The 13733-nt window shown below is 39.3% G+C and overlaps 1 protein-coding gene across 4 annotated transcripts in view; it reads left to right on the plus strand.

Annotated features, from left to right (window-relative positions):
• pns (DENN domain containing pinstripe) overlaps positions 1–13733 on the plus strand; it is a 371641-nt gene that overhangs the window by 52918 nt on the left and 304990 nt on the right. For all 4 annotated transcript variants that reach the window (XM_090388148.1, XM_090388147.1, XM_090388145.1 and 1 more), the window contains exon 4: positions 2788–3169. In XM_090388148.1, the coding sequence (XP_090244274.1) occupies positions 2788–3169 (382 nt within the window). The remainder of the gene's footprint in view (positions 1–2787; positions 3170–13733) is intronic.

The following is a 13733-nucleotide window of genomic DNA, read 5'->3' on the forward strand; positions in this document are numbered from 1 at the left end:
AATGAAATAATCCCAAGGAACTAACTACAGTATGTAAGAAAAGGAAATAATTCCATGTATATCAATTTAGATATATCTACCCATAGTATCGGGTGTATGTTCACTGTGGAAAGAAAGAATAGTAAATGTATCCCAGGATAAAGAACCAGTTGCCAGATCTCTTGGTAGTGCAGTAAAGAATCCAATAATAAAGAACCAGTTGACAAATCCATTGGAAGTGTAGTTAAGAATCCAATTATAAAAGAACAGGAAACAAGTTTATGGACTTGAAACAGTTAAGTGGTATAGACCAGAGTCACTAAAATCAGAGGGTTGTTATATTATTTTAGTGGAAAAAACTAGAAATGGATATTCAAAGGTGTAGTAAGTTAACATAAGCTTGAAAAATCCAAGATCCCAAGGTAAATTCTATATATGATATCAACCGTATCCTAAAACAAATCATTAGAAGTCAGCCAAAACACAATATGGGCAGATAAATATAAGTAAGCCAAGATTCAAGAAGGGAAGTTAATTATAAGTAATTTCATGAATGATTATTACACTGCATTGGGATTGCCTGTGTTGAGACTACCTTGTCTGTTACATTGCATTGGGACTACCTTGTCCATACTGTATTAAAAAGTGCTAATTTCATTTCATTCCTTTTTGGCCTTTCACTTTTCTGATACTACTATGGGCAAGTATAGAAACACAGTTCCTGATACGTGGTCAGGTGTAGTCCCCTGATGAAATACCTGATCATGTATCAATATTTATTTCTGCTGACATCAGATCAAGTATTTTTGCATTACCTATATTAGACCTTTTACTAAAACTGGTTTCCCCCATATCTGATGACAGCTACTTTATTTTATTTTATTTCATTTTATTATTATTTGCATTTTATTAATATTTTGTTGTACTAATTTTACTTTACAGTTCCCCCACTTTATATTGGCTTGGCAATTCAGGCCATAATTTACTTAATTCATCATAACCTCTAGGATATTAATGTTCTTTCACCTTTCACTAATCTGCTACTCTTCTTTTTCTACTTTCCTCATCCTTATAGTTACTGGCACCTTGTGTAACTTTCACATCCATTTATACTTACTTAATTTAATATTAATACAAATTATATATATATATAATGTTAAAGGAGCCTCAAATTTACATATGGTTGGGGGTCTGTCATTCTTAATGTGGCTCTGTGTCTCCATGTTCTCTATGATTGATTTATCCCATGTGTACTTATTTAATTTTTCTCAAGTTAATTTTCCTAATTATTTTCTCTTGGAAAAAATATTGGGCAGGTGCTTGGAGCTTACCTGAAGATGAGTTATTTTCTCTGAGTGTTTATTTCAAATGTGTTGTAATAAACACATTTTACATAAATAACACATATTACAGATGAAAAAAAATCTTTTGCCATTCCATGCATTGAGAAAGCATTATTTATTTTTCATTCAGTGTGTTCTTTAGTACATAAAGTCCCATGCACACATGCACACATACATAAAAATGTGACAAATGCACACATACATAAAAATGTGTGCATTTGTCATGCACACATTTTTATGTATGCATGTCTTACCATTGAATTGCCTCAAATACAATATTAAAGGAAAAAAGCAAGAAATATTATTTATAAGTATGGTCATTTACATTATATAAAACAAACCTATTTTGGTTTTAAAGTACAGAAAATTTGGTATTATATGTGAACAGGCTTTTAATGCAACTTTCCTGGAAAAAAGTGAAGGCCACTGCTGTGTCTTTAAATTATGGTAGTTAATGCCAGATTTAGGTGTTCTGGGGGAACTGGTTTTTATTAAGCACAGGTTTGAAGATATGAACCAGATATGAAAGAACAGGTTATAGAAATAAATAGATTTAAACTCGATAGGTGAAAACAGGAATAATTACAGAAAATGAAATTCATTTAAAGCTAAAAAAACTTTTTTTAATGCAGTTATGTTAGTCTTTTTGCCTCCCCCCCCCTGACCTTGGCATCCTGGGGCAATGTAGCTGTGCATCCTAGTAAATCTGACTTTGATGTTAATAATTAAGAAACACACCTTATTTTGAAAACCTTTTGATAATGAGTATATAACATATTTGTGTTGGATTTATTTTAATAAAAATTTATTTTTAATCTTTTTATTTATTTCTTTTTATTTTAGTGGGTGGTTTTTTTTTGTAAGTAGTATTAATTAATCATTTTGTCTTTCTTTTTCTGATACCTACTTTTTTATTATTATTATTATTACATATTTTGTGTGTGTGTAACATAAAAGGTCTTGGAATTTAAATTTTCAGTGGTCAAATATTGGTATGTTTAATTTTAAATAACACATACACACACACACACACACACACACACACACACACACACACACACACACACACACACACACACACACACACACACACACACACACACACAAAGAAAATAATTTTAAAATGCAGTTTATTGAATTCATAATAAAGTAGCTTTCTTCTTGCATCATATGGCACATATTAATTACCTCTTATTGTTATTAATTTGGAAAAAAATGTTCTGGAATGTCATTCTAGCTGGTAAGCTGATTCATATTAAAAGTGCTCTGGATTCCAATTCTAAAAGTTGGCAAGATGTATGTGTTAACACAGACATTTCTTTTAAAATGTAGCATTCTCTGTTTAGTTTTGATTAAAAATTTATTTTATTTAATGCAGTGTTTATATGAAGTTTTTATATATGATTATTCAACCTTTATATTGCCATTTGTATTTTATCTTCATAATCTTTTTATTATATTGTAGGCTATGCATTTAACAGAGTTGAGCAGCAGTAAAACACATACAGTTCATGCATCTTGTGACATGGCTGGTACTCGGTCCCTTCCACGTTCTTTCAAACTGAGTTGTTCCAGGCATACATCCAGCAGTAGTGGATCTTTGTATGATATCACCAGGGATACTCTCTATGTGACCAAGTGCATCTGTTTGATTACACAACTTCCTTTTGTTGTAGCATGTCGAAAATTCCTTGAGGGACTGCATAGTTTGGTTACAGCAAAAGAACCTCCATCATATCCTTTATATACTTATATTTACTATATTCTATATGAGGTTTTGCTACCTCCGCCAGGCCGAAGTTTAAGTTTTCCCTGTTTTGGTCAGAAGGTTATGTGCCATAGACCAGGTGATTTACTCTTGTTTAGTCCATAAAATTGGGAATAATATAGTAATTTTAGAATATAAAACTTTAATAATACAAGGAAGGACCAGTATGAAAGTAATACCTCCTAATTTTTTGCTTTCAAATGTGGTGCCATAGATAATTTTGCTTGTCACTGAGTAGTCACTAGAGGTCTCTAGTTTCACAATACGGAGTGGTACTATGATTGGTCTCGTGAGTGCAACACACACATAGTTCAAAATGGTGGATGTTACAGATATACTTATCAAGCAAAGAGTGGTGGTTGAATTTCTTACCAAGGAAGAAGTGGTGCCTATCGAAATCCATACGCATCTCAAAAATGTTTATGGTGACATGTTTATTACGATTTGCATGTCGTAATGTTTATTACGACATGCAAATTGTGCAATGCTGTAGGTATAGGGAAACCTGTGATAACCATCATAAAGGAACTCTACAACAAGGTTTTTGCCTGGTGAGTCCTGAAAATGCTGACACGCAAGCACAAATAAGACCAGAAAGTCATCTGTAAGGAACTTCTCCAGTGCTCCATAGTCACAGGTGACGAAACCTGGTCCACCATTATGACCCTGAAACGAAGAGACAGTCGATGGAGTGACACCATCAAAGTTCACCACTCAAGGAGTTCAAAAGACAGCCTTCTGTCGGTGAAGCCGTGTCAACAGTGTTTTGGGATAAAGATGGTGTCTTGCTTGTGGACTTCTTGGAGTGTGGCATCACAACAACTCAGATCGATATGTGGAAACGTTGAAAACCCACATCCATAGAGTTTGACTAGACAAAAACCTTAATGAGGTGGTTCTTCTCCATGACATTGCATAACTCCACACCAGTCTGCACATGGAGACCATTTGCAAAACAGGGGTGCACTGTTCTTCCTCACCCCTCTCATAGCCTGGATCTTGCACCTTTCAACTATCGCCTTTTCTGCGTGCTGAAGGATGCACTCCGTGAAACCCATTTTGTGAGTGGTGATTGGCTAAAGCACAGTGTTTGCAAAGTTATCCGAAGCAAGTGTAAGGACTTTTACAGGATTGGAATACAGTATCTGACTCGGATGGCGGAAGTGCATAGAAAATGGTGATTTTGTGGAAAAATAACTGTTTATTAATGATTGAGGATTAATTGACATAAAAGGCATAGTTGTAGGAATCAAATTTTCTGAAGGAAAAAAATAGGAGGCATTACTTTCATACCTCTCCTTGTAGCAAGAAATATATCCTTTTGCTATAATTGGTGTTTATATTGGAGATTAAAAAAAAAAAAAAAAATTAATATAGCAAAATAGTAGTATAGCAAAGTGACATTGGCTCTTTAAAACAAGACCTTTTAGTTTATTGGCTTAAAAATAAACCAAACATCTAAAACTGCTCCACAATGCTGACAATTGTAAACAAATGCACATATGGGTAGTGATATAAACATGCAGAGACTTGTTGATCCCAAGTTTGGTATCTGTTTTGTTCATCAAGCAGATGCATGATATGTTAGTTGAACATACTCAGTGAATGGTTTAGCTCCTTCCACAACTCCCTTACTTGATCTTGGTCATGTAGACTTTATTTCTTCATTCATTTTAACTTCATGGAATTTTCCAAATTTGTTAAAATGAAAACTTTTGTTTTCATTTTAACAAATTTGCATAGAGAGCAGGGTGTCTGTGGGTCATCATGGAACAAATGAATACATGGGCTGTGTTAGGGTAACTAAGAGTAAGAACACATGCATGTATACTTGCATGTACAATAATGCTAGGAGGATTGTAGATAAATTTGATGAATTTTAAGTACTGATTAAGTCGTTGAGTGCAGACTTCGTAGGAATAGCAGAGATGTGGCGTCACTCAGACATCAGGGATGCTGAATTTGAATATGGGGATTAAGATGTATACAGGACAGGGGAGGTGGGGGGATTGTACTCTTAGTTAAGAAGAGTATTAAATCTAAAGTACATTCAGTTGACTTGGGTGACGAGTGCAATGTTGAGTCAGTTTGGTGTGATATAAGCACTGGGAAAACAAAATTGAGAGTAGGAGTGTGTTGTAGACCTAATGAGTGTGATGAGTACACCAACCAGCTATACAGGAAAATAGAGTTGGCCAGCAAATCAGAATTTCTCTTAATGGGGGATTTTGGCTTTCCAGATGTTGACTGGAATTTGTGGGTTGGTCGCTCACCACCACTTTTGTGGATTTCTTGGATGACTGTTTTCTACAGCAGCATGTTAGAAGGAACAAGAGGAAGCAATTCCCTTGATCTGGTTATCAGCAGTGATGCTTCATGCATTAAGAATCTGTAGATAAAAGACCCACTGGAGGGCATCAATCTCAGTGTACTAATGGGAATTCAATTAAAGACATGGCTACCATCAAGGGTAAAGGGATAGGCTTTTGCTTTTGTAAGGGTGACTACAGAGATCTCAGACAATTTTTAAATTGTGTGCAGTTGGACCGGCTGATGATGTTACTAACAGCAAATTCTAAATGGGAAGTATTCAGGGAAGCAATCAAAGAAATTACTAGGCTTTTCATACCAACAAAGAAATACTGCTCAAGGCTTACACATAAATGTATGTCAGATGCAGTATTGAGACACGTGGCAGAGAAGAAAAGTGCATCGGATGGATATAAATTATCAGGTGATAAAGAAGCCTGTGGCAAATATAAATTAGTCTGTAATCAAGTCACAAAGGCATTTAGGCATGCTAAGGCAGATTAAGAGAAGTCTTTGGCAAAGAATGCAAATAAAAACAGCAAAGACTTCTTTGCTTATATTAACAGTAGAAGGAAGGGGTTGAATCACATTAAGCCACTTGATGTCAATGGGTTAACTGTTGATGACCCTGCTTAGGCCCCTCGACGTGGGCACCTGTACGTGGTGAGGGGACCTCCCAGTGAAGCTGCTGGACTTCCAGACTAGCGTCACTGGGATCTAACGCCCATACCTTGGTTCCAGGGTTACATCTTTGGAATCTGGCGTGTGCAGCCGTGCGCCGCGACCTGTGGATTTCGGAAAAGGGGATCCTGGTGGTTGAGGAGCCCAGCCTTAATACACCACTTTGGCCCCTGCTTCGACAAGACGGGAGGTCCCGGACCGGCTCAACTGGGATCAATCTGCGGGTGGTATTTTACTGCTAGGATCAACTGCGTTCCAATAAGTCTCCCTCCCTATGGTCCTGGGATGGGATAGACTTATTGGTAACGTGGGTATTGGTGCTCCTAAGCGAACTCAGCGTCCCATTCGTGTACGCAGTACCTGCTAGTTCACGAGTGGGCGTCCCCTCATAGGGCTCCGTGGTGGGTGAGGTACTTAGGCATCAGACACTTTCTCTTTACTCTCATGAGTAATTTAAATCCCTCTTTCTGTGGTCCCAACAAGGCCCCTACCTAATCGATCGTCGGAAGAAAGTGAAAGCAATTCTGCTAAAAGAGCCAGAACTGAGGAGAAAACACCAACTGTGACACCGCTTTTCCTCATTCTCCATTCCACCGGAGAGCAGTCAATAGGGAAAATGTCACCTTTCTTTATCCAGAAAGGATTAGAAGGGATGGCAGGTTCACCCAAATCCGTAAAACGGCTGCGTTCTGGAGATATTCTAACTGAAGCATCGAACACAAATCAAGCAGAAAAAATTTTGAAAGCCACATCTATAGGGGGAATACCCATTATCGTAACCCCTCACAAAACTTTGAACTTTTCACGAGGTGTCATATCAGAGTGGGATCTTCTTCACGTTTCTGAAGAAGAGATCTGCTCTGAATTAAAAGAACAAGGAGTAACAGCTGTCAAGCGAATATCCATGCGTAAGGATGGGAATCTCGTCCCTACCCGAGTTCTCATCCTAACATTCAACACACCAAGGCCTCCAAGTTCCATCAAGGCAGGGTACTTAAACTGCCCAGTGAGGATTTACGTTCCAAACCCACTGAGGTGTTTTAAATGTCAAAAGTACGGCCACTCACAAACAGCTTGTCGTGGTAACCCTGCCTGTGCTCGATGTGGTGCTAAAGATCACGAGCGCAAGGAATGTATAGCTCCTAAGCCTAACTGTATTAACTGCCAAGGAGAGCACCCTGCATACTCTCGAGCATGCCTGCGGTGGCAGGACGAAAAGGAGATACAAAAGTTAAAAACGGAGCTTAATATCTCCTACCCAGAGGCTAGAAAACGCATACAACCAATAAATAGCGGGAAGCCTTCATATGCTCAGAAGGTTTCTGCGAAGTGTGCACTATCGGTACACAAACAGAGATGACTGTACCACCAAGAGAGTCATTCACGCCGATTGCACACTATTTATTAAGTTCACAAAAGCCCACCAAAAAAACGCAGTCAGCTGCTACTCCTATATCTGTACCTCCTAGTGCTCCGCCACTGCCAAAACAAAGTGGTAAAGAAAAGCTAAAAAGTTCCGAAGAACCACCCGTAACACCAGAAACAATGGATGTAGAGACTAAGGAGGTACCGGATGAATCAGTCTTGGAACTCTTTGCGGAGAAAGAAATGGACACAGGACAGCGTCATTCTTCCCCAAAAAAGATAAATCCAAGACTGACAAAAGTAAGCCCTCAGCACCTCGGAAGCTGCCTGATGGACCAACCAAGCCAAAATAATGGCTAAATTCCTACAATGGAATTGTCGTGGATTCCGGCGAAATACTGATGACATCAAGGCCCTCCTGCAAAAGCACGAGCCAGTTTGCTTTTGCTTGCAGGAGACTTATCTAAAGGCAAATGATAACCCAACCATGCATAATATAACACTTTTCCGTAAGGACAGAATTGCGGATGGTCCTGCTCATGGAGGAGTGGCTATCCTTGTGGGGAACCAGACCCCAGTTCAGCCCTTGCTAATTACAACTGGCATAGAGGCTGTTGCAATTCACCTTACAGTGGGATTTCTGTTAACTGTCTGTTCAATTTATTTGCCACCTGGGACTGACATCTCCCAGGAAGACCTTGATGATCTTAACGCAGTTGTCTCCCCCTTTCTTACTTCTCAGGGATTTTAATGGACATAACACCCTGTGGGGTAGTGCTAACATCAATAGAAGGGGACGAGTCATAGAGCGTATGCTAAATGACAATGACATTTCCCTTCTAAATATTGGAACAAACACTTTCTTCCACAATGCCTACCCGTACGTTTTCTGCCATTGATCTCTCTATCTGCTCCCCTTCTCTACTCCCTTCACTCACTTGGGAAGTGGAGGAGAATCCATATGGAAGTGATCACTTCCCTGTGGTAACATCGTTACACAGTGGGAGACCATGTCTTCCTTTCAGGTTACCACGGTGGAAGACTGATCAGGCTGACTGGACTGCCTTCCAACATCAGGCAAGTTTTGACCTCAGTACCGTCAGTCAGGAGCCTATCAATGATGCAGTAACGTACATTGCAGAAAATATCGTCCAAGCAGCTGCGAATACCATACCGAAAACATCTGCCCGGTTTCCACATTTTCCCAAGCCATGGTGGAATCCACAATGCACAGCAGCAAAAAAAAAAGGCTCAAAACAAAGCGTGGGGGGGATATTCCGCCGATATCCTACCACTGTTAATCTAATAGCCTTCAAGCGTGCACGAGCCAAAGCACACTACATTCGCCGTCAGAGTCAAAGGGAATCATGGATCCGTTTTACATCATCTATTAACCAGTCTACCAACTCTAAGGTAGTCTGGGATAAAATCCGAAAAATGAAGGGAAAATATACATCCCACCCTTCATCGATCCTAGACTATAATGGATGCACTATTGTAGAGCCCACTGCAATAGCCAATGCCCTTGGGGAAACATTTTCAAACATCTCTGGGATATCATCCTATTCCCCAGAGTTTCTGGTCCTGAAACATAAAAGAGAAAAAGAGGCACTAAATTTCACACAGAAAGGCTTGTTTCCCTACAACCTGCCTTTCACTCTGCAGGAACTAAAAAGAGCTCTTTATCATTCCAAGGCAAGTGCTGTTGGACCAGATGGCATCCATTATGAAATGCTTAGGCATCTGTCACCTGCATCTATGGATCGCCTGCTTGTTCTGTATAACAGAATCTATATAAAACAGCAATTTCCGGATTCCTGGCGCATGGCATTTGTGCTTGCATTTGTGAAGCCAGGAAAGGATCCTAAACTCCCTACTAATTACCGTCCTATAGCTCTGACTAGCTGTCTGTGCAAAATCCTGGAGAGAATGGTTAATTTTCGATTAATGTGGTATTTGGAATCGAATGATGATCTCTCCAGCATCCAGTGCGGCTTCCGAAAAAACAGATCCACTCTTGATCATTTAATTAGACTGGAAACATCCATCCGGGATGCTTTCCTAAAACGCGAACACTTGGTGTCAGTGTTCTTTGACATGGAGAAGGCGTATGACACAACTTGGAGATTTGGCATTTTAAAAGATTTGCATAGCCTTGGTCTTAGAGGGCAACTCCCCATTTTTATAAAAAACTTTTTAGCCAATCAGTTTTTCCAAGTTCGTGTGGGATCCTCACTCTCTCGTTCCTTCTGCCAAGAGGAGGGAGTACCACAAGGATCAGTTTTAAGTGTCACGCTTTTTGCCATCAAAATAAATTCCATCACTGAACAACTTCCTCCAACTGTAAACAGTGCCCTCTATGTTGATGACTTTAGCATATTTTGTCAGTCATTCAACATGAGGGTTATTGAAAGACAACTGCAACAAGCCATCAATCACCTTAATTCCTGGGCACTAGCAAATGGCTTCAGGTTCTCGCCGGAGAAGACCGTTTGCATACACTTTTGTCGTAAGCGTAATCTTCATCCTGAACCTGAATTAAGGCTTGGACAATATGCTATTTCAGTAGTGTCAGACACAAAATTCTTGGGACTTGTGTTTGATAAAAAGTTGACCTTTCTCGAACATATTCGTCAACTTTGTACAAAATGCACGAGGGGACTAAATATTCTTCGCTCTCTCTCTCTCTCTCTCTCTCTCTCCCCTCCATGCATTGGGGAGCAGACTGATGCACCCTACTACGTATTTACCGTGCACTTGTACGATCCAAATTAGACTACGGGGCCCAGGTATACTCCTCAGCTAGAGATAGTGTCCTTCGATGGCTGGACCCTGTCCACCATCAGACTATCCGTATCGCTACTGGAGCTTTTCGAACATCTCCTGTCCAGAGCTTATACGTCGAAGCAAACGAACCATCGTTATCCCTTCGACGGAAGCAGTTGTCTTTAAACTATGCTTTAAAGTTGAAATCCCTGCCAGACCATCCTACGTGGACATCCGTTTTTGAGCCACGTTGGGAAAACTTGTACATTACCCGTCAGACTGCCAACCGACCTTTTGGTATTTGTGTCCAAGAGCTAATCAGAGAGTTTAACATCATAGCAGACAAGGTTGCACAAACACCAAAAGAAACTCTTCCACCCTGGCATGCTCATACCCCATCGTGCGACTTTTCCCTTAAGAAATGGGTAAAGTCTGAGACCTCATCATCTGTCTACCAGCAGCTCTATTCTGCACACAGAGCTGAGTACTCAGACTTCCTGCCCGTTTACACAGACGGCTCGAAGTCTGAATCGTGCGTAGGATCTGCTGCTGTGTTTCCGGACACTATAATATCTCAGCAGATTCTTCCTGAATCCAGCTGTATGCTATAGAGCTAGCCTTGGATCACATTCGAACTTGTCAATGCCAAAGTTCAATAATATATTCTGACTCTTTGAGTGTATAACAGGCTTTATTATCTCTGAGACACAACTCTCATCCAGTTCTCTGTCGGGTTCAGCAGAAGATACATTCTCTTCATGAATACAAGTTTGATATCTGCTTCTGCTGGATTCCTAGCCACATTGGGATAAAGGGAAATGATTTGGCTGACACTGCAGCCAAATCAGCAACACCCACTAATAATCGTTGCCTGTCAGTCCCCTATACAGACTACAGGCAAATAATACGCAACAAGATGTATTCCCAATGGCAAGAACTATGGCATAGAGAGAGAGAACAAATAAATTATACCAAATAAAGCCTGTAATAGAAACATGGCAGTCTAGTCTGCGCAGGACTGGAGAATTGCAAATATATCCCCAATTCATAAAGGGGGATCAAGAGGTAACATGAGTAATTACAGACCTGTTAGCGTAACATCTGTTCCAGGGAAAATAATGGAATCTCTAGTTAAAAAAGTAATGCTGGACCAGTTGGACAGGTATGCAATTATACTGCAATCACAGCTTTGATTTATCAAGGTGCCGTCTTGTCTAACCATTCTCAGAACTTAATGTGATGCAATGACCAAGAAACTAAATGCAAAAAAAGTAATTTTGATATCATGTACTTGGATTTCAGGAAGACTTTTCATACTGTTGCACATAAGACTGCTGTACAAACTGGAGTAATGTGGCATTGAGGGAAGTTAGTGCTATGGATAATGGGATGGTTAAGTGGAAGAAAGCAGAGTGATTATCAATGGGCACTGCTCTTCGTGGACTAATGTTATTAGTGTAGTTCTCCAGGGTTCAGTGCTGGGTCCATTGTTATTTTCAATATTTGTTAATGATATTGTTGAAGGTATATTATGCTTTAAATCTAAGTTTGTAGATGATACAAAGGTTGGCAGGGTGGTTAAGGACATCATTAGGTAGACTACTGCAACAAGATCTAGAAAAATTGCTTTGATGGGCTGAGAAATGGCAATTGAAGTTTAATATTGACAAACGTAAGGTACTGCACATGGTAGCAGATATATAAGGCCATGATTAGGCCACATCTCGAGTATTGTGTACAGGTCTGGAATCCTCACTTTAGGAAGGATGTAAATCTGCTGGAATGGGTGCAGAGAAGGGCAATTAGATTGGTGAAGAGAACAGAAGGGTTCTCTTACCTAGAAATGCTTCAAGTCTGCAAATTGCAATGTCTCGAGATCAGGCACCTGCGGAGAGATCTATTTGCGATATTAAGGCCTCGAATGGATTAAGTGAGCTGGATGTTAATGGCATTGTTCCACTTGCTGAGGCTACAAACATGAATTCAAGTAGAGGAAGGATGGTTGCAGGATAGATGTGTGGAAGTTTGCTTTCAGCAAGCAGGTGGTTTTTGAATTTTGGAACAGGCTTCCATCTGTGGAAGCCTGTTCCAAAGGAAGTGGATCTCTGGAAGTGGATGGTTTGAATAAATTCAAGGAAGAACTAGACAAATTTCTTAGAAGATATGGATGTGAGAAGTGTGTAGTGTGTTTTTTTTTTGACTGATGCTATATAAGCTTGATTTCTTCCATCATTTGCCATTGCTTCTATTACTACCACCTGTAATGTTCTGACTGACGTGTGACATTTTGAATCTGGTTTCATTTTTGATAGTGTTATTCTTTACATGCATGGAACTGTGTATTTAAGTGTGGACAGGCTGAATGCTCACTCTAATTGGATAAGAGCATTTTGGGCATTCTCTGTACAATCAGGCATACTCACATACACCATTAACTACATTTGTCTTTTACTTCCAAGGCTAACTCTGATAGATATAGATTTTATATTTTTTTTTGCTTCATTGCCTTAGTTGTCTCAATTTCCAAACAACCTACCTAACCTATTAGCTTGTCTTGGGTTTGTTTGACATCTGTAACAACACTGTACAAGGATAGCAGTGAAAATCAGACTCGAATTCAGAAGTATGCTAACAGTTTAGTGCTCATCCTCTAGCTACAATTGCAAAACATCAGAATGAGAATGTTATTAACAACAAGTTGGTCAATGTATGCAGTGAAGGGTGTTTATTCCAAACACCCTTCATGATCTTCTCTGTGATTTTGTCCCAGGCTCAGGCTCTTTTTATTATTTTGACTATTAATTTTACTAAAAATTGGAATTCTTTCCAAAATTCTTTAAGCGTTTTACCTCTGTCCTTATCTCTGCCAGAACAAATAAACGCATGCACAGTAGTACTGTATTGTATAGCTACTTCATGGCCTTAGTTTCCTCAAATGGATTAAGTGTATAGCTATACAATACATGGTTTCATGGTTTGAAATTCCTTATTTATAAATGTTTTAGCATTTATTTATTGCAATTAATGTTCATATTTTCGATTCTGTTGATACTTGAAAAAAAGAACTCGTAAACCCGGGAACTCATAAAGCAAAAACACGTAAACCAGGAACTGCCTGTACTTAATAATACACTAGAAAAACAAAGCAAACCAGTGATCCCTCAAGTGACCCAGTAAAGGTTAATAGTTAAAATGGTCAATGATCTAAGAAGTGAAGATTAATAGTCAAAAGTAACTGGCACCTCCGTAGCCAGGTGGGCAGGAACAGCAGTGCGTAGTACATGATTCTTGATTAGACCGGGGTTCGAGCCTGTGACCACCAAATACGGAAAGGTCAGGGAATGATCACTGCATATCCCCGGAGCAATATGGCCTTAGTTGCTAATGCTCCTAAAAACCAAATAACATCAAAAGCAACTTACTTGATTAAAGGATTCTATAGGTCCACTGGTTGCAGGCAGCAAACAAGACCAAAAGATAGCATTTTTTCTTTAGGAACTAGGACTTGAGAACAGCATTAA

This window comes from Mastigoproctus giganteus, chromosome 13, assembly GCF_048544385.1.
Source record: "Mastigoproctus giganteus isolate SK-2022 chromosome 13, ASM4854438v1, whole genome shotgun sequence".
NCBI classification, from domain to species: domain Eukaryota; kingdom Metazoa; phylum Arthropoda; class Arachnida; order Uropygi; family Thelyphonidae; genus Mastigoproctus; species Mastigoproctus giganteus.